The sequence below is a fragment of the Momordica charantia genome (genome assembly GCF_013281855.1).
Source record: "Momordica charantia cultivar OHB3-1 chromosome 5 unlocalized genomic scaffold, Mcharantia_2.0 BLBB01000005.1, whole genome shotgun sequence".
Classification (NCBI taxonomy): Eukaryota; Viridiplantae; Streptophyta; class Magnoliopsida; order Cucurbitales; family Cucurbitaceae; genus Momordica; species Momordica charantia.
In genome coordinates, this window is record NW_028275163.1 from 17,299,774 (window position 1) to 17,327,643 (window position 27,870).

General features: G+C 36.0%; 1 protein-coding gene across 1 annotated transcript; it reads right to left on the minus strand.

The window, feature by feature from the left end:
• Nucleotides 1-9,123: 9,123 nt before the first annotated feature.
• Nucleotides 9,124-26,042, minus strand: LOC111023663 (ARM repeat superfamily protein). Its single transcript, XM_022301137.2, has 18 exons — nucleotides 25,340-26,042; nucleotides 24,483-25,020; nucleotides 23,510-23,755; nucleotides 22,638-22,726; nucleotides 21,017-21,227; nucleotides 20,658-20,839; nucleotides 20,370-20,540; nucleotides 17,333-17,517; nucleotides 16,262-16,355; nucleotides 15,650-15,706; nucleotides 14,362-14,496; nucleotides 13,378-13,446; nucleotides 11,949-12,059; nucleotides 11,082-11,243; nucleotides 10,872-11,000; nucleotides 10,606-10,707; nucleotides 10,112-10,191; nucleotides 9,124-10,025 (listed from the first exon to the last, which is right to left on the minus strand). Exons 1-18 carry the CDS (start codon nucleotides 25,919-25,921, stop codon nucleotides 9,659-9,661), a joined length of 3,510 nt encoding a protein of 1,169 aa, XP_022156829.1. The 5' UTR covers nucleotides 25,922-26,042; the 3' UTR covers nucleotides 9,124-9,658.
• Between the last annotated feature and the right edge of the window lie 1,828 nt (nucleotides 26,043-27,870).

Consider the following 27,870-nt stretch of genomic DNA (forward strand, 5'->3'; position numbering starts at 1 on the left):
TATAAGCGATTCCTTTAAAGTGCTGGTTTGGGGTTTGGATAATAGGGTACCTACCTTCCTCATACTCCCAAGAAGGATTAATGCCAATGACGAGATCATGGAAGGTTATCTATTAGAGAACTAGGGAGACTTAAGGAGCAAGAGATGACATTAGGGACAAAACTCGCCTAGCTGGACCATGAATAATTTTGTCAAAAATAAAATGAGTAGTTATGACTATATCTGTGGATATAACTCAGCGAGTGCAATCCTTAGTCTTTAGTGTTAATGGTAAAATTGGTTAATTAAAGAGTTTAATTAATTAATTCTTGATCATTGGAGCTCAAATCTATAGGTCAATTAGGTTTCCTTGTCAACTCGTTGACCTCTGCAACTAAAAATGAGTTGGGAGAAAATTGTGGATTATTTAATTTAATATTTTGCTTAATAATAATAAATATGATATTATTGCAATATGGAGCGAATTGGACATTGGAAGTCCAATTGGATAATTGGGTCATGTTTAGGTCCAATTCTTGGACCTAATCTAGAATAAGATGGAAGCCAAATACTAATTAAGAAAATAGTATGATTTTAGTTTCAATAATAAATAATTGGTCCTCTAAGTCTTGGCCCAAAAATCTTATATAAGAAAACTTATAGGTCAAATTCTAGGAAAAGCATAGTGAAAAAAGTTTTTGAGAAACTCATTTCCTCCCTATACTCTTTCTCCCCAAAGAGTACCCACGCATTGTTCCTGTAGATCGAGGATAGCCAGAAAGATTAGTCAAGTCTAAACATTTTGTCATTTAAAAGGAAAGGTACTCGACCCCAAATTATGTTATTTGAAAATATTTACTTGTCTTAATTAAACTGTGCCATTGGATATGCTAAAATCGATTTTTAGCACACGGTTTGTTATGCCTGGCAGCCGGACCCATTTCGGATTCCATCATATAGAAACTTATTTGCAGTAAAATAGCTAAAAGCATAGGACGCTACTTGTAAATCTTGTATTTTTCTATTTACAGCTAATATATGAAGCAGAGAGATTGCTTTTAATTGATATTTTATTAGTTTAAAACCAACACACCATACCATATCATCTTTTGCTACCCAAATAACCGATTGCTCACAAAAAGTTTTTCACAATTCATTATACTAGAAGTCCTATGGATATGAACTCGAAATACATTTTTCTTGTTTTACTTGTGACAGTGTGTGCTTACACGAAAACCTCTTGTAGAACCATCAATTTTGGGTCAATCATAAATGGTCACGTCATTATTAAACTATATTTTATTTGAAGGTCAATTATAAATTAATCCAAAATTAAATTTAAAAACAAAATACAATTCTCAAATAATATCATATATCTTTTGAATTTAATTGATTTAATTGAGTCATGAAAATTTGATTCATAATCAATTTAGTCCAAAATTCCATTTGATAGTTATTTTGCCCTGGCTCAGAACTCAAATTTTTATAAGACTATTGGATTGATAATAGACTTCATTAAATTTGAATAAGTCTAAATCCATTTAAAAAAATTGGATTGGGTTCAAAATCACCCAAGCCCAGACTTTTTTAAGTTAAATTGGGCCATGATCTAAATAATACCCAAAATTCATGGAGTTGGTCCAAATCACTCAAACTCAAAGTCAACTAAAGCCTTTGAAAAACTCTATAAATAGACGGGTCTCCCTCATTTTAAATTATTCAAAGGTTCAGAATTTAGAGAATTTATACATCAAATTGAAGAATCTTTCTAAAGACTTGAAGATCTAAAGACCAACCTGAAAACTTTCGACCTGTATAGAACTTCGATCCAAGTTCAAGTATAAACATCTCAATCTTCACATTAAGTTTGAGAGAAATAATCAAAAGATAAAGATTAGAGATTAAATCCACTACACAAACATACAACAGCATAAAAGTTCAACTCTACGCCTCTTATATATCAAGATAGAGACATAACAGTAATCCAGATGTCCATAGTATGGGTATCTTAGATTGCTACCAAACAAATAACCCCTGAGGAAAAAAATTCAAAAGAAGGAAAAAATACATTATTCTTATAATCTAGTAATTGCCTCGTTAAAAACCTTGTGAGGAAAACTCAATTGGATAAGAACAATTGAGTCTCGAAAATGATATTTTAAAGAAAAGAAAAAATATATCATTACAATAATTTATAAAAAAATATTACCCATATGTAATGAAAAGATATAAATTGGAAAAAAGAAGCCCTTGAAATTGTAAAAATTGTACGAAATAGATGACAAAATGATATTATTAATTAAAAATAATTTATTGTAGGTTCAAAAGAGTAGGTGGGGGCTACACACATTTAAATTAGAATTTAAATATCCTAGCAACTTATATATTTTCTTATTTTTATTTTTTTAAAATTGATATATTTTTATAGAAATTTTATAATTTCTCTTTTTTTCTTATTTTTAAAAATTGACCTAATCTATAATGTTGCTTTCTTTAAAATTGAAATTGACAAAAAAAAAAAAAAAACTTCCAAGAAAACATATGAAAAAACTATATATCAAAAATTATAGAAAAATCACGAATCACAAAAAAATTACGAATTGTATAAAAAAAATAAATAAAATAAAAATTACATTAAAGAAATAAAAAGACAGAATTACATAAAAAAATAAATAAATGACAAATTACATAGAAAATTAAACAAAAAGACGAATTACATAAAGAAATAAAAGATGAATTCCATAAAATAAAATAAAGGAGTCCTAAACTCGAACGTACACAAGTATGCATGGGACATGAAGCTGGGGCGTGACTTTTATATACAAATCGTTCATATTTAGAAGTTTGGGGAGGGCTCGTACATACACCTCTAGGTTTGTATATTTAGATGAATGTTGTTTTGTTGGAAAACATTCAAGAACAGTACATGAATATCCATGTAGTTTAGGATATTACTAGAAGTGGAGATACTAACTGATACCAACCGCAACTGCATCTGAATTTATTGATTTGTTAATTGGAGAAATGTGGGGAATCAGAATTATCCAATAAACTCAGCTTATGCATAATAATTTCAATCAACTGAACCTACGACATTCACCATGAAATTGTTTGCGTGAGATGAAGAGATTCTCGAATTAATGAATTTGTATTTGTATTTATTATTTATTGTGTTACAATCTCTAATATGTAATTTAGAGGCGGATCCATGAAGGGACCAGGTGTTGGGTTTTGGAAAAATATTAAATTGCAGTTTGTCTCACACCAGAAAGATACAAGGAGAGGGTTTGCTCCAACTAGTATAAAAGAAACCTATGGCCTTGAGTTTTATTCATCCCAACTGAAATACTTTAGACATGGTATACTAGCTCCAGTTTACTGAGCGGTATTTACTTTGAGACAGTGTTTTGTATAATTGAGGTTGGTAGAGAAATATGTGTGGTTATAATAGTTTTTCACATAGTAGATTTTCCTACGTGGGTCGTAGCTTTTTCACCGATTTGGAGTTTTCCATGTTAATTTTTGTGTTTTCTTTATTGTTGTTATTTCTTTTAATTTCTCAGTTATTTTCTGTGTATTCCTACCGTAGGAATAAGAGATTTTTTTTATTTTTCCCATCTGGTGGTATAAGAGCTTTAGGTTTGTAGTTTTTCGAATTTTTTTAGTATACTTTGTGGTTGCAAGATTATCTGAACTTCCACATCAGAAATATTTCTTAAAACGAGCTACGGTTCTATAAATAGTGTGGGTTGTTCACTATTTGTAGATTCGTTAGGAGTGTGAAGCATATAAGTCATTATTTATGAGTCCAGTGAAGATTAAAGTGGATAAATTTGATGAAATGATCAATTTCGGCTTGTGGCAATTGCATGTCAAAGATATGTTCATACTAGGTTACACAAGGCGTTGAAGGAAAGACCGAGTGAAGGTGCTTCTGAAAAGCAAAGCGGTGATTGGTGGTCCAGTAGAGTATAGTGGTGGTTCCAACAGGAGTTTTAAAAAGTTCAGCATGAGTGATGAAGATTGGGAGGAGATGGATTTGAAAGCTACAAGCGCGTTACAAACAGGGTTGGTTTAAGAATATCCTTGCAAACGTGCATGGAAATTCAATAGTCAAAGAACTTTGGGAGAAGTTTGAAGCGTTATATCAGGCAAAAGGCATCTCAAATTGGTTGTACCTAAAGGAGTAGTTTGACACGCTGCAAAATTGAGGACGGTATGAAAATTTTAGATCATCTGAGTAATCTTAATAAGCATTGTCTTTGAGCTGGAGGTGATCCAAGTGAAGATATATGATGAAGATAAGGCACTCAAGCTCATCTTGTCACTTTCACCTTCTTATGAACACATGAAGTCGATCTTGATGTACGGGAAGGATATTTTAAATTTTGCCGAGGCTATTAGTAAACTATTGTTAGAGGAAAGAAGGTTGAATAGTGAAACGCGTCATATAAAGATTCAAGATGGGTAGCTAGCAGTTGGAAGAAAAAAAAAGACTCTGCGTGTAAAAGAAAGGTTGATATTAGAGATGCAGACATTCCGGGCACATGAAAAAAGATTGTCCTAACGAAGTCGGTTTGTCAAAGGGTTCTGGGTCGAATGCTGAATATGTTTCTCTCGTCAAGGGTGATGATGATCAGTTCCTCTGAAGAGAGAGAATTCATCCTCATGGCATGTCTGCTTTACCATGATAGATGATATGATGTTAGAGGTTCCACAAGTTTACACACGGGCATTGGCTTGACGGTTATGCAGGGTGTGTGGTGGAAGTTATGTCGATCTGACGAACTTCCAAATAAGCCAAGTAGGTGAAAGTTGGACCATAAATTTCAGCAGAATTTATCGATATGTGACAAGGAAGAAAAATCTTTGAAGACGACATTCCAAGTGGCCCACTTTTATGGTGGAGTAGGTTATAGTTCTCTAAATTGAGAATTATGATTGTCGGTGAAGATAATAAGTGCAATTGAAGTTGTGAATTCTTCAATATCTTGTCAATTTAGAGAACTATTAAAATTGAAGTTTGTCCCACGTCGAGAAGATACAACGAGGAGTGTGCTCCAACTACTATAAAAGGAACTCAAAACCTTGGGTTTTATTCACCCCAATTGAAATAAAGCCTAGCATGCTAGTTTTAGTTAATTGAGCCGTATTTCACTTGAGAGTATTTTGTGTAATTGGGATCGGTGAAAGGAATATGTGTGATTGTAATAATTTTTCACATAGTGGATTTCCTATGCAAGTCGTAGTTTTTTTTTCCAATTTGAAGTTTTCTACTTTAATTCTTGTGTTTTATTTATTATTGTTATTTATTTTAATTCATCAGTTATTTTCTGTTTATTCCAGTAGGAATATATTGTTTTTTTTTCCTATCACTAAAGAGCATGTGCCCCTCCTCAATTTTAATTATTATATTGTATATATCTAAAACACAAATCATTGTTTTTAAAGTATGTATATTACTATAATATAATACAAAAAATTGTTCGGTCCGGTGGCTTCTTCCCTACTCATTCTCCATATTTTTTGCAGTTGTAGTATTCCTCTGATCCTCTGCTCCTCTGCAAGTACACCCATCTTCCACTACAGTTTTGGTTGCATATTGTTTCGGGATAAAATATCCAATTGGCATGTGGACGATAGAGACTGGCAATCAGAAGAGATTGTTTAGGAGAGTTGTTTTGTAAAGCTCCTCCTGGGAACTTTCCGAGGAGGGAAGTTCATTACTCCTAATTGTGTTACCACCTCGAAAGTATCCAAGTGCGATCTACTTGAACCCGACATATCCGACCTCAAAATTGACCAAGGTAATTGCCTGTCGTGACCCTTGTCGAGATCCAAACCTATAAATAGAGGTCTCATTTCACCATTAGGTATCGATTTTCTCCTCGAACTTAATGGTGAGTCCGAACTACTTACTGACTTGAGCGTCGGAGATTTTGCCCTCTTGTGCAGGTCTCCCCAATCTTTCAGGTCGTAGCTAGGATCGGGTTCGAGGCAAAGAAGCATAAACACATATCTTAAAAAATATATTTTTTTTATGTATATGTATCTTTTCTCCTCCATAATTAAATATTGTTTTTTATTCTTTAGAAAAAATGGAAGTGGCACTTTTAGTTTATAAGAATTAGAAAAGACGGTCTCTTTTAAGACTTTTTTTTTCAATTCTTGAGGTTTAAAAAAAATTAAATTTTATTTTGGTCTTTACAGAAAATAGTGTACTATTTTTGTTTTTTAAAATATTTTTTTTTTGAAAAATGACATGTTTTTTTTCCATTTAAAATACGAAATTTTAAATGATACGCGACAACCCAAGCGTATTGAGCTACTCGAGCCATAAGCCACTTGAATCGAATCGTAGAGATGGTTCAACTCGAAAGGGTAAGAGTTAGAGGGATTACCTTTGCACTCTACCTTGAGTAGACAGAATACTCACTATACTCGAGGCCGAAAACACTCCACGAGTTTCGTGACCAATCAAAAAAGCATGGTCCGAGGGGTTCAAATACGAAAGCCTAAGTTCAACCACACAAATAGATTCGAAATTTGAGTAGGGGTTTGCACGAGTCAAGGGTGAGAACACTTTCTATTCAACTTCAATAATCCAAGGGTTTGTTACAAAGGGGATTACACGCCTATATAAAGACTAAGGCCCTTGACCTTTTAAGGAAAATAACAAAATTAAAAAGAAATAAAAATTGATAAATTCCTAAAGTAGAGACCTTGCCTAAAAGTAAATTTTAAAAATCATAAATAAACAATAAATCAAAGATAAAATCCTAAATCAAATCTCCCCAAAATAAACCAAATTCATAAGAAAATATTTTCCTTATTTGGGAGGAGTGGGCGACAAGGTGGGCTGGGCGTGCACGGGTGGCTGAGCTAGCAGGGGAAACGCGCGCGCATGGCGCTAGGGCAGAGGCGCTGGCGGACGGCGGGGCACTGGGGGCAAGCGTTGGCACCAGGGCGTGCGCATGAGCGCTGGGCAGGGCGTGCTGGCGGACGACAGGGGCGCTGGGGCAGGCGCTGGCACCAGGGCGGCATGGACGATGGCGCCTGGTGGTGGCATGGCGCGGGCGATGTGGGTGCTGAGCGGCAGGGTGCTAGGCAAGCGGCATGGGCGGCAGGGCGAGCGGCATGGGCGACAGGGGTGCTGGCGGGGTGCGGCTCATGTGGGTATAGGCGCTGGCGGTGGCAGGGCGTGCGGGCGCTTGAGCATGCAGGGGGCGTAGGCGGCTGGCACAGGAGTGGGCGAGCGGCAGCGCGCGTAGGGGATGGGTGCTATGAGGTTAGCGGCACGTTGGCGTGCGCGGCAGGGGCGCGCGCCTGACGGTGCTTGCGTGCGAGTGGCCACTCGATAGGCTTGTCCTTGAAATGGGGTCACTTGCTTCACCTCTCTTCCTCTCCATGCTTCCTTTTGACCGTAGTGGGTTGTTCATTGGCTTTCAAAATAGTCAAAATTTGTTGATGTGTCCAATGAAGTTTCCTTCGTTTGGGGGTCTTTCCTCAAGTTCTTCTTATTTGTTGGTGTAGGTGTCATTTTGGAGTGTTTGATCAAATATGATCACATCATTAAGTCTAAATAAAAAAATGTTTTAACAAAATATGTCTAATTAGGTTTATACAGTGTTTATGAGGTGATGAAGCAATGAACATCATGCACCAATCACATGCTAGTATCTTGACAAGCAAGGTTGCCATATTTCTTTAACATAATTTTTATCCCTCGTACTAAATTTATTCTAATTCACTCGTTAATTTAAATAAAAAAAATCCACAAAAGTCACTAATTTAATAACATCAAGTTTTCAATTAAATTTAATTAAAATTCATCCTTAAATAACTCTGCTAAACTATAAATTTAAGCTAAAAAACCATCTATATTGTTATTTTTGTCTAAATCATATCAATTTCATACCAAAATTTATGTTTCTAATTCATTGATACATATGAGAATATTATTTTCAAATAAATTTTCAAATGAAAATCTATTAAAGAGCAAAATTTGCAGAAGATTACAATGAAAACATGAGCTCCCAATGGTGCAACTTGATACAAATCGTCAAGTTCATACTCAAAATTGATATTGTTTTTAATTATGTTCACATGTATTTGTGCCCTCCTAACATAAAATCCTAGACCGCCACTGCTCGAATCGAGAAAAATAACGCCTTCGGCTTCTAGTTTGTTGAAGGATATTTTAGGTCTTCGACTTTTAGTGTGTTGAAAACTTCGGCTTGTTGATGAAGTTCTTTGACTTGTTGAAGTTCTTGGCTATGGAGTTTGATGAAATTCTTCGACTTGTAACTTGTGAAGAGTTATTCGACTCGTAGATCGATGAAGTTTTTTTGGCTTTAGCTTGATGAAGTTCTTTAGCTATGCAATTTGATGAATAGTCTTTGAAGTCTTCAGCTTTGAGCTTGCTGAAAATCTTGGACTCGTTGATGACGAAGAAAAGATATAACTTTTGAAGTCTCATGGTCTTTGATTCTTCAAGTCTTCATATTTTGTTGGCTCTAGATATTCTTTTGATTCTGAATGTTCGGAGGGCCCTAAATCTCCAATTCCTCTTCATCCTTCTAAATGAGAGATGATCTCTCTATTTATAGAATCTTAGTGGGTCTTGGACATTTTTATCATGAACTTGATGGATTTGAGCTAGAGATTGATCGATTCAATTAATTGATGTCATCATACAATCATAAGAAAGACATTATGCATAATTTGATTGGCCAAATTTAAAATACCTAAATTTGTGATTGGTTCTAAATATAATTTTAAAATATTGAAATAGCATTTAATAACGGACCAAAATTTATCATTCAACGAATACATTATCTCTACTGTATAATATGTAATTATCTCTCTTGTTCCCGCAGCTGATGCTTGAAATATAAAGCCAAGCAGTCTCCTACAACAAAATCTAAATCCTCAATTTCAGCACAGCAGCTGATGCAGGCAACAATGGCCAAAGTAACACAGCAGGAGCAAGCCCTCTTACATTCAGACACCATTTTCTCTTTTAGTATCAGCATCCAGCATTTACAGAGGCATAAATGAGTAATTACTTGTATTGCTCAAAAGGGTAATTTTGTACATAAATAAATATGAAAAAAGGACATGTTCCACAGTCAAAATTGAGGATTGTAGAGAGAAACACATTGAAAACTTTCTATACTGACAAACCAATCAATTTTACATTTTAAATATCAAGTACTATTGAAAATAGTATAGTACAAATGTAACCCAAATTGAGATTCTAAATTAATAATGCCTCAGATAAATAAGAAATTACAATTTGTCAACCTAATCTTAACTCAACATACTTCTTCATTTCGGGTCGAAGTTTGAATCCGCACCCCTCGATTGTGATGTAATATTTAGAAAGAAAAAAGAAGGTAACCTCAGGAATCTGTCATGGTGTGCTGCACAACTTACCACCACCATCATCAAAGACATTTGAAGGTTGGCCTTGTAGTTCCCCCCTTGCATGCAATTCTAGAGGAAGACCCGCTTTGCTCCTATGTCATTTCCTTTGTGTTCCAGATTAAAACTTCCTGGAAACAGAGAAACGTCCAGGCGACTTCAAAAGCAATGCGATGCAGGGTGCCTGACGCGGGTCTTATAGCTTGCAAGAATAGTTGCTCCTCTTCGAGAAACCTAACGAATTGATCCCCAGTCATTTACTACTAGATTTCTTGTGATTGAATCTTGAAGCTCCAGCAGTCTTGTTAACTCCAAATCTTTCTTTCTGTTGCTTGTTTCCACGTCCGATCCCCATATTTCCACCTTTTCTAGGAGCACCATGCCTGGTAAAATTTGCTTTACGACCATCACCTAAACCATCCATGGTCGAAATCTTCTCATTTCTAGAGAAAGTAGCTCTTTTTCTCATCTTGGATCTACCACCATCATCAGTGAATGTATGATCATCAGTTTTTCTCCCAAAGGAAGCAGAAAACTTTTCCCTCTTCCTTTTCCTGTGATGACCTGATACATTACTCTTGGGTACAGAATCCACCCCATCGTGTTGCTTACCCCTTGCCCTGAGAAATGACAAGTAACAACCGATGTAATAAACATGTGTACACGATGTACCAAAAACAAGTTGGCTTTAGAAAATGGTTCAGACCTATTAGAAGATGAATCTGCAACTGTAGCATCTGTGTCATCATCACCAGCATCCTTGGAACTGGTCTTGCTATGGCGTTTCTGCAATTAGATGGGCATGGATAGAAGAAGTTTAGGGTGGAAATTCGAACCTGAAGAAATTTTCCATTTTTTCCTCTTTAAAAAACACATTTGGCAGGGAATACTTCAGAACAATTCTTTTCCTGATAAGAAACAGAACAATTTTTTTTTTTTTTACAACCAAGAGTCGGAGCTTTATATCCTGCCATATCTTATTTATGCACAACAATGAACTAGTTAGTTATGAATTGATTCAAACATCTTATAGTTTCAATTTCACATAAATAAAAGTATCCTTTCAATTACAAAAACAAAACAATTACAAATATTAGTCTAGTGAATACCGTGACTAACTCCAAAAGATTATCAAACGATGCCCATGAATTCAATAAACATAATTTCAGTTAGAAAAAGTTGGGGCAGCAAGCAAATCACCTCCCAAAGGGTCCTGATGAAACACTTGTATTTTTCAGGAGTAACACCCTCAGTTGCAGCATAACCACATTTTCGTATGAGAATCTCCAGAATTATTGTGACCTTTGAGCAAAATGAACGTATTAGATTAAGACATTGTAAGGATAACTAACAACAATTACGAATATCCAGAGTACAAAAAGAAAATGGTAAATTGATAAAATGTAAAGTTATTTATACAAATATTAATTCCAAAAATAGGTCTCTTTGCTATATTTGTATGTTACCTTCGATCTAAAATGATGCCTTGAGACAGACGACCAAGGTAGAACCGCTACAAGAATATCACAAATGATGCTCTGAAGATGTTTAGCTTGCGAGGAAGACACTAAAACTTTCACAAAACCTAGCACTGCCTATTAAATGGATCAGATCAAATTGTCACGTTGGAGACTCATGTGAAAATAAAAATTAGAAACCGAAGTTAAGATGCATACTTTTATTACTTCTATAGCCTTTCCTCGTAGCAAAGATAAGAGGGAGGGCACAAGATCGGGGATTGAAATGCATATATCTGCATCCTCATAGACCAGCACTGAGAGTGCAGAAATTGCTCCACTCTTTACGTGAGGAGATGCACCAGACAGATAGCCCAACATCTGAGAATATTGTAAAGTCAGCTGCCTCATGTGAAAAAATAAAAAATAAAAGAATCACATTGACTATCATTGTTTTTTTTTTTTTTCCTTTTTCCTTTTTAATGTGAGTGAACTAATCTTCAATCTCTTGAAATTAAAAAAAAAAAAAAAAAAAAGAAAGTCATACAGGAAAATTAAGGTTACAAGGTACTGGCTTAATAAGAGAGTACAAATATAAGGATTGGAGATTTGAGTGGGCAGGGATTGAATCCCTAGTGGAGAAGCTGCATGTAGGAATCTCTAACAAAACCTCTGCTTTCTGCAAACCAACCGTTCTCCACAGGTATGCTCATAGTGGTTCATTAAAAAAGTATTTTTATACACTGATATAGCAAGAACGAAAAGTAGATTTGGTGCAAAAAAAAAGGTACCGCAAAACAGACCTATACCAAACATTTGCTTCTACCTTTTTTTTTTTTTTGAAAGAAACAAGATTATCCATTCAAATGAGTATATAATACACAACAAAAAACCATGGAGTGGGAAAAAAAAAGGATTTTCAGTTGGACATCCAAACAGACACTACTTAAGAGACTGATAAACAACAACATCCCAAAGATCATCTTCAATTTTCAACTCATCCCGAAAAGTATCAGATATTTGGTACTGATATATAAATGGATTCCATCATAAAAAGATCCCTACAGAAAGAGCCTATCCACTTACCATGGTCACAAATTTTTCATGTGCATCTGAATTTGTATGTGACAAATCTTTTAGGCTGCAACTGATACAATGAAGTACATCATAAGCTTCTTTTCTGCTGCCTTCCTCTGCCTACGTCATAACATAAATGACATTTGGCATATTAACAAGGCAAATATCTCTCAAGATATTGCATGAGCACACCAGAGAATACAAAAAGTGCACATATGAACTCAAAATCTCATCTTATGAGATATTGAATTGAAATTAGCTAATTACAATGCTACAATTTAGTATTGCAAAAAAAGATCATTAGAAAATCCCTTCATGGTATATCTCTCAACTTGCCTAAAGCAAAGGTGGGGGTCAGCGGTGTAGAGATGGGATCGATTACCATGTTGATTCCCAAAAATGAAAATAAATAAATAACCGAATGATTTAAAACATAGTAGCTTACTGCTAGAAGAGTGGGAATATTTGCAGAGTCGCATTGCCATAATTATCCTTCTCTTTATTTCTCTGAGTTTAATTATCCTTCAATTTTATTTTTAATAATAACCCAGAATTGGAGCTTTTATTTCTCTGAGTTTAATTATCCTTCAATTTTCTTTTTAATGATAACCCAGAGTTGGAACTTTGCTCCCCTATACCCAGGGCACCTGCCCCCACCCCAAAGTCCGGACTTGAGAGACATGGAGGGTTTTTTCATGCTAAGCTCACGCGAAGGTTAGAATTTAAGACCCCTAAGCCGGTATGACTAAGAGACCTTGAGTTGTTGCCAACAGAGCCACCCCTTGGGGGCTCCTTCAATTTTAGAAGAGGGGCTCCTTCAATTTTAAATTCTAAACATCCTGTCTATAAATAAATAAATCAAGACTTTTCGGTCAGTTCTCAAGCTTCAGGGACTGTCCTAACCTTTATACTAACCATGTTTGGTTGAGAATTCTAATTAATGGTTGTCTTAGGAAAGGAACTACTTATATCTTCTAGCTTCATAGGGGACAATAATACATAAAATCAGATGATAGCATGGCTGTATTATCTTATCTGATAGAATACATGTGCTTTTTTCTTGCCTGTTCTTGATCATTTCGACCAAAAATGCAATGAATGTGGAAATCAGAACCGTTCATTAACGGCATTCCTTTTTCTTTAAAATTTAATTTCAATTTCTTTTAAAGGTTAAGGGACTATGCAATTTATTCATTATCCCACCTCTGACACATGTATTGCGTTTGTAATTTCAAACTCTCTATTTGGCCCATTATTTTAAACTAAAATTTGAATACTGTTTTGTTAAATTTTTCACAGATGACCTGCACACAAGTTTCAGGGCAGTTTGAGACAGGAAGTATGCCTGTGGAGAGCCACCCCCCCCCCCCCCCCCCGCCAAATTCCCTGACTACCAAATTTAGTAGGAGAATAGAAGCATTTTGAAAGTAGCTCTTACACTTTTTAATGCGACTATGATCTCGTTGAGCATAAGAAAAGCCCTGTTATTCTCCTCTTCCGAGCTAATCTACATAAAGCACCAATAGTAAGTAAAGGTTAGGCCACACAAGATGTCAGAGAAAAAGAAATTCATGTTCACGTATTTTGATGAAAAAATTCACAAAAAATACAACTCCATAGAGTTTTTCCTTTTCCCTTCAATAGTAAGCATTGTGGCTTCAAAGTTCAAATATGAAAATAACCCATGTTAACCCACAGTGATGATTTTTTTTTTTAGAATATAAAAAATAATAAATAGTGACCAACATAATCATCAGATAAATCTTTTTTTAATAATAAAAAAAAATTACATTAATTAGACAGGACAATGTATCCTCCAAAATAAAGTTGAGCTAGATTTAGAATAAACCCCAATTGAAGTTTGAAATAAAGACAAACAAAAGAAACACCAAACTTTTAAAGGACAATATTGCTAGACCAACAAGAAAACAATGACTCAATACGTGAGAAATTCAAACTCTAGCATGAGCAACCTCAACTTCAACTTTATACCAAAAACCTATCAACTCCTTTCCAAATAAATAACCCAACAAACAGTAATGAAAACTGTATACAAGCAAAAGATTCTTATTCCTTCCACCAAAAAAATCCCACCATCTTCCTATTGTTAGCCCAAGACCTTTTTTTTTTTTTGGAAACGGAACAATTTCATTGATCAAATGAAATGAAAGATGGGGGAATACAAAAGGGGAGAGAACCCATCTAGGGTCACAAAATGTTAGCCAAAGACTGTTAAGGACTAGGATTTCAAATTTCTTTGGCCTATATTCCAGATGGACACTTATTTTTTAATTATATTCTCTATATGTACATACATCGAGTCTTAAATCCTCTTATATATTTCAAGTTGTCTTCTTCTAATATAATCCTCTATTTTCTATCTAAAAAGAAAACATAAAATCTTTCAAGGAAGAACTTGGACCTTTAATGAATGAACCAGAAGAATGTGGAAACAAGCAAACCGACTTCTTTGAGATGAAGTATCAACAGGAGATTGCAGATCAATTAAAATATCTGCCAGCTCAGAAAATCTAGAAGAAGCAAACCAAGCATGTTCCTGCATCATTCCATGAACGATTAGACCTAAATATAGTATGACATAGTTTTTCTGACCATAATAAAGACACGGTGATATCAACTAATATTCGTCACAACCAACACTTGATATATGAAGCAAAACTGGGTTTGGTTTGAGTTGTCAAGCCTATAGGCTGGTCTCAAGATATAGTGGTAGAGTTTTGTGGTTTGTTGTTTAGTTTAACTGTGATGTTATAGTTGGACTGCTGGTTGCTCATGTATTCGGTTGTTTGATGATCTTTTCTTTTCATTCCATCAACGAAAAATTCTTTTCCTTTTAATTTTTTTTTTTTAAAGGATATACAGAAAAGCTAGATTTTTTTTATTATCACTTGCCAATACTGCTATGATAGAGTAACTCGTAGTTACAAGTTAGTAAGAAGCTGGTTGGTTTACAAGGTTGTCTGTTTAGTATCAAAGTGAGAATTTGTATGATCTTTGGGTTGCCTCCAGTTTGGTAGAGGATTAGGAGGTGGCCGCTTTCAGAGTGATCAAGAAATATCAAAGGAAAAGTCAGGATACAGTATTGAGGGATTGAAATCAAAGATAGTGACTTCCAATTGAAGTAGAGAAATTTTCTGTTTAAATGGAGAAAGAACAGTAAGGACAAGAATTTAATTCACTAATCATTCTGAATTTCAAGGGGTAATTCTAGTATTTTATGGCAGATTAAATATGGAGCAGTTTCTATTCTAGATTGCATTGGGAACTAATGTAATGTTTTTGTATCTTATGTATTGGTCAGTTGGTTACCTTATAAGTAAATAAAATTGAAGCTTCATAATAGTTTTAGATAATTGTTGGGTTACTAGTCCTTAATAAGGACCCAGAGTTGATATCGGTTGTCAGAATCTTTTAGAGGATTGCCAGTAGCTGTGAGCTTCATGTACCAAGCGACTTGCATGCTTCAATTTCAATAACTGCTGGTTGGATTAAAATATTGTTAGTGGAGTGTTAATTTCTAACTACCATTTAGTTGGTGCTTTTAACTTCAAATAGCAGCACACTATATGTACTAAAAACTGATTTTCAGAAAAAAGGACTGAGATTTGATTCATTTAGTTATCCTGAGTTGTCTTATCCAAAAAATAGTTATCCTGAGTTGAATCCCCAAGTAGCATGGTGTGCCTAACCTCCAGAATTCTGCTGAGAGTTTGATATGCTTCATGACGGCCCAACTCATAGGATGCCTAAAAACCAAAATTTGGAAACAGGAATCAACTTAAATAAATCAACAAACCAAAAAAGGCAAACATTTGAAATCAATGATACGATAAGCATAGGGTAAAAAGAATTTTAAATCTCTAAATCCTCATTCCTTTCTTATTTCATGATAGCCAGGTGCAATAAATTGAGTAAGATGTTTTATTCATTTAGTTAAATACTAATGGGAAAATCTTTCTGAAATCTCTTTGCCTTTCATAAGTAGGAGGATGTGACATGTTCACCTCAGCTCAATCATTATAGATTCTTTAATGATGTTTCTCGTGTTAAAAAAATTGAATCTTTTATCTTTAAAATAACTATCTAAAAGTTTAAAATTTACAATAAGAATTGAAAGTTTAACGGTAAGTAGCCACTATCATGCTAAGTCCAAATTTAACAGTTAATATGAATTAATTAAATATACTCTAACAGAAGCATCTTAACTTTCAATATTATTAATAATTCAACAGCTAAAAGATTAAACTCGATCAATCTAGCGACAAAAACCACAAATATTGGTGTTTAGAGTAAAAAAATACCTGAAAAGAAAGCTTAACAAATTTATAGATCAGATCAATTAGATCCTCGTCAGCTCCTTTAATGATAGCTGAAGCTAGCTCCAACATTACACATCTGTAAAAATTTGTTTAAATAAAGAATGGAAGCACTGCCTCAGCGAGACAGTTTATGAGACATAGAAAATATCTAACCATTAAACATCGAAAATATCTATAAAATATCTAACCAGTTTATGCCCTTGAATAAATAAATAAAACAATAATATATATAAAATAAGTACAGAAAACGTAGCCATAGAAAATATCTAACCATTAAACATATCAAATGGAAAGAGTGTTCTTTAACAAGAAACTGAACTTTCAATGAGACAAATTAAAAGATATGCAAGGGCATAAAAAAACAGCCCGACCAAAGAAAACCCCCTAGAGACAGGGGCTCAAATGGAAAGAGTGTTAAAGAACTTAAATTTAAAAAAAAAATAATAATTGTTGAAGCTGGTAGATTAAATGGGAAGGGAAAAAAAGAACAGGGTTTTCAAAATGAAATTTAAGAGGGACTGGGTCCAACAAGATACCGAAATGATTTAAAGATCATATGAGGACAAAAAAAAAACAACAAAATGAGAGGGAAAAAAAGAAACAAAGGCAAATGATAACTATTGAAGAGAAAACCAAAATAAAAATTGAAGCAAAAATGTTGAAGACCAGAAACTTTTGCAAAAGAAGAGCAGAGGTTGCTCTAGAAATCAAGAAATATTGTTGACACTGATCGAATTATTGACCGAAGTCAATGCTAAAATTGTTTCTCGTGAAAGAAAGAAATCAAAGGGTAGAGTCGAAGAAGGAAGAAGAAGTGACGAATGAAGAAGAAAGAAGTCACCGAGTTAAAAATGGATGCTAAAGTTGAAAGAAACTTTTGGACTGAAATTCAAAGGCTAGAGTGAATGAAAGAAGATGAAAAAAACTGTTCAGATCATTGTTCTAAGAGCCACAAAAACCTTGTGCTTAAGTGCACTTCTATGGTATCACACAACTTTAATTTATTTAATTTCAACCTACAACATCTTGCATGGAACAAAACTGTGAATTTACCTTTGAAGATCAACCTTTCTAGTCCCAAAACTTCCTTCAGCATTCTGAGCTAGTTCATCAGCATTGCCTCCTGGCTCCTCAAATTCACCCTTGGTATTTAGAAACTGAAACCTCTCAAGCAGTGACATAAAAACTTTTTTGGTCATCCTGGAGTCCGTGATGGAACCCAAGCATACAATGGCATCCTGATAATATATGATAGATATTGTTATTACTAACAAATCTTTTCCACGGCTTACATATAAGGCCATCTGAACAGCCAACCACATAAGGAACCATAAACATCAATTTGCACAACAGCAAAGCTAAACTTAAAATGCTAAAACCAAAATCATGCATTAAAGAAGGAAACATTCTCAAACAACAACAGAAAGATGCTACTCATTATCATGACCAAAAGCATCAAAACTCAACCGGAGGTTCTATACAATTTGATTTTCCATACAACGGCAAATAAATTACAAAAGGATCAAAGTTAAAGTTTATATAGAGATGGCTACGGTTATCAAGCTAATTCAAATTTAATTTGTCTGAGTATACTTGACCACTATCTAAGAAGCATTGGACAGAGTGTCCTTGTAAAACACATATCGGATACGGATACGTCCGAACACATAATCATGCATAAATATTTCTCATATTTTTTTAGTTCATATGGTTAGAACTTCTTGTATAAATATGGGTGTTACTCACCACTTAAGAGATAAGGAAAAATTTTTCTCATATACAAAGCTTCACTTCGGATGTTCCACAAAATACAATGTCATCTTATATTTCACCATCGATTTGTTTTGTGTTGTGCAACATCAGAACAACATAATCATGCATTCTTTGGTAGTCCATAGGTCTTGTCTTGCTAGAATCATCTCTTCCAGATACCTAATTTGTGTTGAGTTTTCTCTCAAGATTCTCATAACTATGTTCTTCAACATTTTTTTTTTAATAACCAAAAGTCGAAGCTTTGCTCCCATATACGAGGCACTCGTACTCGCTCCAAGGCCTGGACCTATGAGACCTCAAGGATTTTTGGTATTAAGCTCAATCGATGGTTCGAACTTGAGACCTCTAAGCTAATATGACCAAGAGACCCAAAACCTTTTCCAACTGGGCTGCTCCTTCATAGCCAGAACTATGTTCTTCAACTTATTACTAATCCACCAATTTATTATGTATAAATGTGGTTAAAGCTATTATTTCAGAGATTTTGTTGGAGAGCAGTCAGAAAACTTTTGAAGACACTCAGAGGTAGTGGATGGATCGTTTTGAAGTGTCTAGCCTTATAATTCTTTTGGCCAATTGGAAGGCTGTTTGGTAATCCTTTGGCTTGGGTTCCTTTTCCCATTGTTATTTCATTTATCAATGAAATCCTCGTTTCTCTTTAGGGAGAAAAAAACAAAGAAAAAGAAATTTTAAGTAATTAAGATTTGTCTAGTTACTTCTTCAGTGGAAGGAATCTCATGAAGCCCACTAATAGACATTTTTACTTTTATTTTTATTTTTAAGAAGATACGAACTTCTCATTGATATAATGAAAAGGAACAAAAATATTTAAAGATACAAACTCCCGAAAAAAGCAAAGACGGAAAACTTAAAAAGGGAAAATAAAAGCGTCCCAGTTAGAACAAATAAGGCTAGGAGAATGATTCCCATAAAGAACTGAAAGAAAACACCATTAAGAGGATTTAAACTTAGCTAAACGGAAACTCTCGAATGAAGACTTGCTCTTGCCTTCAAAAATCCGAAGATTTCTTTCAAACCATCATATAAGACGGCCTTGATAGCATTAATCCATAGGACTCGAACTTCAGGAGATAAAACCGGCCAACAAAGCAACTGATTTACACAGCTTCACAACCGAAAACCCATCCAAGATTGAATTCACAGGATAACAAATGCCAACAATGTTGTGCATAGGAGCAGTGGCATAAAAGATGGGCAAGGCATTCTCCATTGACATGACATAAAATACATAACGAAGGCAAAAGGGTGGAAGAGGGAAGCTTCTTTTAGAGAACATCAGTTGTATTTAACCGCCCTTTTAAGATGATCCAGGTGAGAATGTTTACCTTCTTTGGGCTCTTAGATTTCCATTGAACCTGAAACAAGTCAGATGGCATAATGACAGCCGTAAGAGGCCTACATAAAGAGGCAATCGAAAAAACTCCTGTGGGCTCCAAAGACCAAACCCTCCAATCTTCTTCACAATTGGGACAAAACGGATTTAGTAGAAATAGAAGTTCTATAAACTCATCTATTTCATCATCTTTGAGAAACCGTCTTGTTTGGACTTCCCATGAAAGTGTAGCTGAATCCCAATAATCAAAGATTGTACCGTGAGGAGCAGAAGAAAGCTAAAAGATTTTGGGAAATCTAATCTTTAAAGGAAGGTCTCGAAAGGTAGTAGATGAGTGACAGCTCAAAGTGAAAAAAAAGTTTAATCTTCAAGTTAAAGACTTTCAGTGAGCAGCCTGAAAGAATTAATGACTTTCAGTGAGCATTCTCCACTGGGGCAGTCTTGATAGAATTAACTGAGATTTCAGGGTAAGATCCTTGAAGCTAAAGACCTCGATATTACTTGGGGAAAATGGAACAAGGGATACATACTCAGTACTATTTATTCTATCATTATTAGTGACCAGCCTTGAGGTAAAAAAATTAAAGCTTCAGAAGATCTTCATCAAAATGAACCCCTCAATCTGTTCTTATTCTTATTGGTCGCAAATTATCTTAGTGGTCTCTTTAATAGACGTAAGGAAGATGGGTCGACAGAAGGGTTTCAAACTAGCAAACATGAAATTATACCCCAGATGAAAGCATTGCAAGCATCACTAAAAAGTAAAACCACCTCTCTCTATAGGCCTTTCTCTATCCAGACACCCTCATATTTCTAAAGACTAAAATAATAAATAAAATTATTGCAATAATCTTAGATGACAGCCCAAAAAAATGCAGTTTTTTATGTTCAAATATAAAAGTAGGTATAATTTAATATTTCATTATGTTCAATAAGTAGTTGCTGAGATACTAGAAGGAAAACCTTCAAATGTGAGCGCTTTGTTGGTACAGAATCAACAAATAACTCAGCTAGAGCTTGAAGCAACTCAGCCGAAGATGATGCCAATGCCTTCATGTTCTTACTTGCCGTTTTCTTTGAATTAACAGATACATCACTGAAATTTGGTACAACAGTGTTCTGATTCACGAGGACCTAGACCAATTAAAACAAATTAAAAACAACTTAATCAAAAGAATAAAAGCAAATAAAATGAAACAAGAAAAAGTAGTAGAAAGTAAAACATCATAAAAGTCAACAGTATTGTGTGACCTGTATGGCAACAGCAATATCTTCATGCATAAAGGAGTCTTCTTTAAGAAGTGTAATTAAGAATTCAGTAAGAATTCCAATACTTTGGTGCATATCACTCGGATGGCGACAAAAAGCAGGTAGTAATCTCCATAAATTACAGGCACAAGTCTGTAGATTTTTACGCGTTGTAGTCTTCTTAACTGTGACGAGAGTAATTAAGTTGAATTGAACAACAAAACCAAAATAAAAATCTAAAAATGAGTATGAGAAAAATACAAAAAAGTGAGAAAGCAAAAAATTAGGGCCACATTATCCACTCGCCCAACCTTACATACCCATTAATTCCCAGGTCAAGAAGATATGGAACAAAGACTCACCTTTACAACTCTCCTGCTGAAATGATTTTGCAAGTGGCACAATATGTTCCAGATAGTACCCAAGTGATGCTCCAATAACATGACTTTGTAGAATTGGTACCAACCACATGTTCCGAACGGTTAAGTCGCCAGCATCAATTGATATGGGAACAAGAGTTAGTATCTTCTCGGGTCCCATAGCAGTTACAGCAGATCCAATACATTTCTGAATCTGTAAAGTGAACGGAAGCAATTATTAGGTAACAAACCGATCTTCTTTCAAAAAAGAAGAAGAAAAGGCCAGGAAACTTGAAAAAAAAAAAGCTTGATCGACAAAGATAAGAAAAGGAGAAGTAGCAATGCCTGGTCCAAGTTACAAAAGATACACCAGGTGACAGAGAGAATAATTGGGAAACTTGTGTGTATTCTTTCATGGATATTAATCCCTCCCATGAACCACATACCAGAGGGAAAGAAAAAAAAAATCTTACAAGCTTTACTCTTCCAATAATGTCTAGTAGTCAGTAGAGATAACCCAATAGTAGACAATTAGCTTTCTTAGAAAAAATTAATTTTCTTACAAGCTTTACTCTTCCAATAGTGCATCAACCTCTGTTAACAAAAAATCCTCACTTCCTCCTTACCTCCACTGCAAAGAGGAGCTTTATCTAGTTGGAAAGGGTTTATCGTACCTATGAAAATATTTGGCCCACTGGTTCCTTACCTTTAAGTTGCAATACGAGCACTAAATGGGTTTATACTTTAGTTCCGTACAGCAAACTTCTATTTCTTTCATATCATTATCCTTTCCATATTTCTACATGGTACCTCTATCTTCCTCTCCCTGAGTTCCTCTTTCCCCCTCGCCCTCTAGCCTCCTCTAGATGGCCACTGCTTCCAGGAACTATACGATTCACTCCACCAAGATTTAGTGGAATCTTTACTATAGAAGTTGACATCAAACACAGAGAAACCAAGAAAATATATGAAGACTGGAAAAGATAACTCTTACTTCATCTCTCTACACTGGAACTACATCCTGTAGCTATCTAATTCCTTCCAAGTTCTTCCCTTGACCCCTTTCGATCAGAAGTTTTTAAAAGAAGCTGAGAAATTAGAACCATGTTTTCGGGACTGAGAAAACTACTAACAGAGAGGAGTTCTTAGATGGTAAAGCATAGGCTTTGGCTGCTCTAATCATCTCGTAATCCCTGTTGGTAAGAAAAACATTGGTTCTGCAACCTCATCCATAACTACCCTGTTTTCGATGTTGTTGCTTCTTCCCCGTGACAAGATGCCTCAGATACTCGCCTTGAAAAAAGTCTTCTACTGATGCTTTGTGTTCAAACACTCTCCCTTCAATCCTTGTTTCCTCTTCAAGTTCCAACCGAAAGAGTTTTCTGCAACTCCCTTTGGATCTAGTTGAGGCTTTCCTATTACTTTTTGTAATTTCATTCATCAATAAAATTGAAATTTTGTTACTTAAGAAAAACTTATATTGCTTGACACATAATTGACACTAGATATATGTCAGCAAGTTGAGAAACTTGAAGGATATTAACAAGTGGTACATGATATGTAAATGTTAATCTTTTAGGTACAGAATGGATATGCAAATGTTAAAAATGTTGATTACACTTACATTATCAATATTAGATATATTCCCTGCGATATTCATCAAATCAGCAAGTTTGAGCAAAATATGTTTCATAAAGATGAAAGAAGTGGTTCCTACAATGAAAATGAAAAATACTTAGTAGACCAAACAGTAATTTTGCAATATGTTAAAAACTTGAGCAAATCAAAGGATAAACTATATCAGCACAACGAAAGCTAACAGCTAATAAGAAAGTACGAGCAAGGAGAAAATTACACAATCGACTATAGTGGTTCAAACACCAGCTCAATACCCCTATATGCACTGCACAAGAGCCACCATCAGAGATTCAGAGATTTTGATGAACTCTCCAAGAATATGAATGAGGCTCAGTACAATCTTCAACCACTGGGAAAAACACTCAGTCTCACTCACTGAAACACGAGAGGTAAAAAATTTCCAGAATGAATATATCTTTCCTTTCCCATAGACCCCTAATAAATAATTTGGAACTTCCTTTATAGAGGAATTTTGTTCAAGGAAGGGAGAAAAAATATGATCACTTTTGAGCATAAGTTGCACACAAAGGGGGAAAGAGTCTGTCTTGGGTATTAGGACCACAAAAAAACCTTAACTTTCTCCGAAATTCTGAACTTCCAAATGGAAGAATGCGGGAGGATTTCAAAGTAGGGGCCAACTCTGATAACTTTCAAAAAGGCTGCTTTTGTACGGTCTGAAAATGGGAAGAAATGTAATAAGACCTATGGAAGATACTCATATATTATTCGAAAGCCAAATGACAGAAACTGACAACATCCAAGGCATTGAATAGGAAGCCATAGAAGTCACCCAAGAAACACAGGGAAGTGGAAAGGAACTATAACCTATGTCCTATCATATCAATATTGGAGACGTACCTAGTTTGAGAAACAAAGCAGATATGACATCCAAAATATGTTCTCCAAGATCTCCATCATAACTATTAAGGACCTCCTCAAAAATGGCACACGTCGATTTTATGGCTTGAACTTCGATGCTCTCCTGGTTGTCCTCTAGACATGGATGTTTACCAATCAAGCATTCACGATCCACATGATCCTGTATTAACTCTTTAAGTACACCAGAAGCATGTAAACTCTTACTCACATCAGAAGTCAAAAGACCTGCATCATTAAGTCAATAATTCCAACACATAAAAATATGAGTGCCAGAGATCCTGGAATACATCACAACAGATAATATGAGCGCCCGAGATCCTAGAATAACACACCAAGGGATGTTAGTTTTGGTTTCTTAACAAAAAAGAAAAGATTTTTTTCTAATGTAAACATAAACATCATGATGAGATCAAATTACATTAAGAAATGTGAAGAAAGGGAAACGTTGGTGGCCTAAACAAAACAACAAAGGCAACATGAGGCTATACAAACCAAACCCAAAAAATAACGACTATTAGTTAAAATAATACTAAAGGTCCTCGAGATACCTGTTACATTGCCTAGAGAAAATCTTAGACACTTGTTTCCCGAACATGCTATTTTCAAACTTCAATGTCCCTCGATGTGTTATTCTAGTATCTCGAGCACTCGTATTACTAATGTTTTCTTCATTGTCACTTATGCCAAAACTTCATTGAATCTATTATCTTTCTATCCAACTCTGGATGACAAGAATTATAAAACTTCGAAAATAGGATCAAAAGATAATAGAAGGATGTACCTAACAAGCTCATTTGAGTGGATACAAAATCTCCCTTTTCTACATCTTACAAAATGTATATACCTTCTTTTTCCAAAAACTATATATACATTTACCCCCAAAAAAAATTTAGATTGTCATGAACTTCGGAAGTAAAGTTGAAGCAAGGAAATTCTTGGTTTACCACTTTACCTGCCAAATAACCACACACTACAGGAAGATTTCTGATCCCTCCACTTGAACCTCCTGCATCCATGGCACATTTCAACAACGTGATAGCAGAAAGCACTGTGTCTAAGGGGTTCTTATCTCCCAAAGAAAGGTACGAGCCGACTGAAACAATAATGTTTTCAACTTCCAAAGCAATAACTTCAGCTTTTGAAGAATTAAGAATAAGTTCGATAGCTTTGAAACTGTGCCCTGTAACTACAGAGAACTGTGGATTTACAAGTTTAATCAATTCTTTAAGTATTTTCAAACGAATTTTGTTTGATAGTAATGGAATAGCAAGTATGATAACATTCAGTATGTGCAGGACATCAAGATGTTGACCATTTGACTGATTATCTTCCTCACGCCCATCAACAAGGGCGCTGGTACTTAATTTAATTGCCAATGGCATGCAGCTTTTCAGCAGCAAAAAAACCAACTTGCTGGCCTCTTTCTTAGTAGCAGAATGCTTCAAAGAGTTCAAAACCGTAATAAGCGAATCTTGGGCACAACGTCGAACCTGCATTCAAGAATTGGCATATCAAATCGAGAATATCAACCCCTAAGTTGTATTAAATGATTGGCAACAAAGATTGGTTCAAGAAAATTTGAACTTTCAATGAAAAACTAATAATCCTCAGCCACCCATGGCCAATTTTTTTTATAATTGGAGCACCCGTGCCCGCCCGAAGCCCTAACCCGGGAGACATTAATGTTTTTTTTTGTTATTAATAAAAATCGGAAGGTTGAACAGGAGACCTCTAAGAAAATATCAATAATAGACTCCCTTTCGCCAATTTGAAAAACACTTCCGCATGAAATACAAATCAACTGCATACCTTGGGACGCCGATCAACCGAGAACTTCAGCAGAATTTCAAATCCCAACTGAACCGAGCCCCAATCATCCAAATTACAAAATCCTAACAAAACCCCCAAGCACTTCACCGCAGCCCTCACGCTGGACACAGCCAAACTCTTCTTCCCCAGCAGCACCACCAGTACGCCCACCGCCTCGCTCGCATTTGGAGCAGAAATTCCCCCCGGCGGCACCAGGGGGAGCGTGATGGCTAAAAATGACAACAAAGCAGACACCGCAGTAGGGTCCAGGGATTCAGAAGCGGAGGCATTATCAATGGCGGAGATAGCGGCGGCGAAGTAGGCGGCGGGGGTAAGGGGGAGGGACTCCGCCTGGAGAATGGAGCGCATGGCGACGGCGGAGGCGAGAAGATGGCGGTGCTGTGCGGCGGAGGACTTGGCGTAGCGGTCCATGAGTTGGCCACATATGTCGGAAGCATCGCTGAGAGCTGCTACGGGTTCCGTATCATCGTTCTCCGGCTGTTGCTGCTTCTGCTTCTTCTTCTTCTTGTGTTCTTCTGACATGGTTTTGAATTGATTGCTTCTTTCTGGGTTTACTTTCATGGAAGCACGATTTCAAGAACGCAGCTACAGCTGTAGCTGTGGGAAGGGATTCAAAAATCTAATTGGAGCAAGACGAAGGGTTTTTGGTATATGGGGTTTTAGCGCGGCGCCTTTTTTTCTCTTTTTCTTTTTTGGCTAAATATGTGATTTGATTCTTAATATTAGACCTTTTCTAAATTTATTCTTTAGGGTTAAAAAAGTTTTAACTTACTCCATGTGTTTCAAGACAATATTTTGTCAATTTAATCTCTCACTACGTGAATGTTTCCCTTAATTGGTGACAAACAAACATAGTCCATCTTTAATGGAAATTTAGGGAAAATATAATTTTAAAGTAAAATAAAACTCGAATTTTTTATCAATTTCTGAAGGTTATAGGATGGATTAGAAACTTTCATGTATTAAATGAATTTTTTTCTTTCTAAATTTTTACTGATTCACCAAATATCATGTCATATTCGTTTATAGCCAACTTTAACAATTATCAAAGATGATGGACTAAATTGAAAATTGTTATAACATAAATTGTTGACATGGAATTGCAGAGAGGTCTACGTGTTCCTTAGACGAGTAGCTTCGCCGAGGATCAAATGAGCCTTCAACTAGAAAACTCAACGCCAGTGCGTGTCTCACCTAATACACTCTGACGTTCAAGTTAGTAATCGGAGTAAGAAATAAGAAAAGACACATTTAGTGTTTTGTGTGACAGATTTTTAACTTACCTTGTGAAAGTGAGCGTCCTTCCCTTTTATAGGCTCGGATGACCTACTAAGAAGGACGATAGTTGGGATGGCAGGGACGTGCCATGTTGTACGGTTCTTTGATGGGGAGTGTATGCCCTTGACAATTAGTGAGTGGCACATTCGCCTGCAGGCCTAAAACCTATCACCTGCAGCTGGCTGGTCGCATTGCTCAACGCGCTTCCCGTACTTCAGGAGTGGAGGCGCTCCCTCCTACCATCGCAGTGTACGGCATGTAATCGCTTAAGGTCCTGCGCCTCGCAGCTTTTGACGTGTGTCCTACTCGATTTTACCCTTAATAATTAGCCCCCTTTTGGGGTTAGGCTACTCAGCCAGGAGGAGACTGGGTCCGAAAGCACTGAAGTAAAGCGGGATGACTGCGGTCTGCGTGGCGAGGCACGCGTTGTAGAGGATCTTCTCGAATCGGGACGTGGGGCCTGCGTTATGCAACAGTCGCGATGGACTGAGGTTTGCTTGTACAGTCACATTTATGAGAGGACAGATGTACGCTGTCGTTTCGTGGGTCGCCGCGTCCTTGGCGCGGTGGTCGAAGCGGTGAAGTTAACGGTTGTGATTTTAAGTGCCATTGAGATTCGAAACGATGCCTGGAGAGGCTTTAAATTCCTCAGACGGGGTGAAGATGATTCACTTCACCTCCTTCACTTCCTGCTTTCTAGACTTCTCTTCGTTTTTCGTATTCGCCATGGCCGGTAGTAAAAACGTTCAATTCATCATCAACCATTCCTTAGTGACCTACGTCCACGTTCCGTCGCAGGTGACGGAATAAGACCTCATAGACATCTGCTTGATATACCATGTCCCTTATTACATCCTCATGTGTCTTCCGGTGAAGGACGGTAGGATTGACGCTCCTCCCGCAGGTGGGTAATTTTTTACCCTCAATGTTCCCCAATTGGGTGAGACTTTAACTCTCCCAGTCCTTTATGTCATTCGCCCTAGTTACGCTGGCTTAACCACCCCCTAATGCTTGGGGGATGATGATGGTGTTGGCCATACTTTTGTCGAAACTTGACAATAGGGAACAAATGACGTTGGGCCTTTTGACCGCATTAACGATGTTGAAGTCCATCTCTGGCTTCCCAGGGTTTTACAACTTAAACTCCCGTCCTGGGATACTCTTTAAGCCTCCTTCCTCGAACAAGACCACTAGTTCTTTGTTGGCGAACGATGGCTGGCTGGCGATGAACA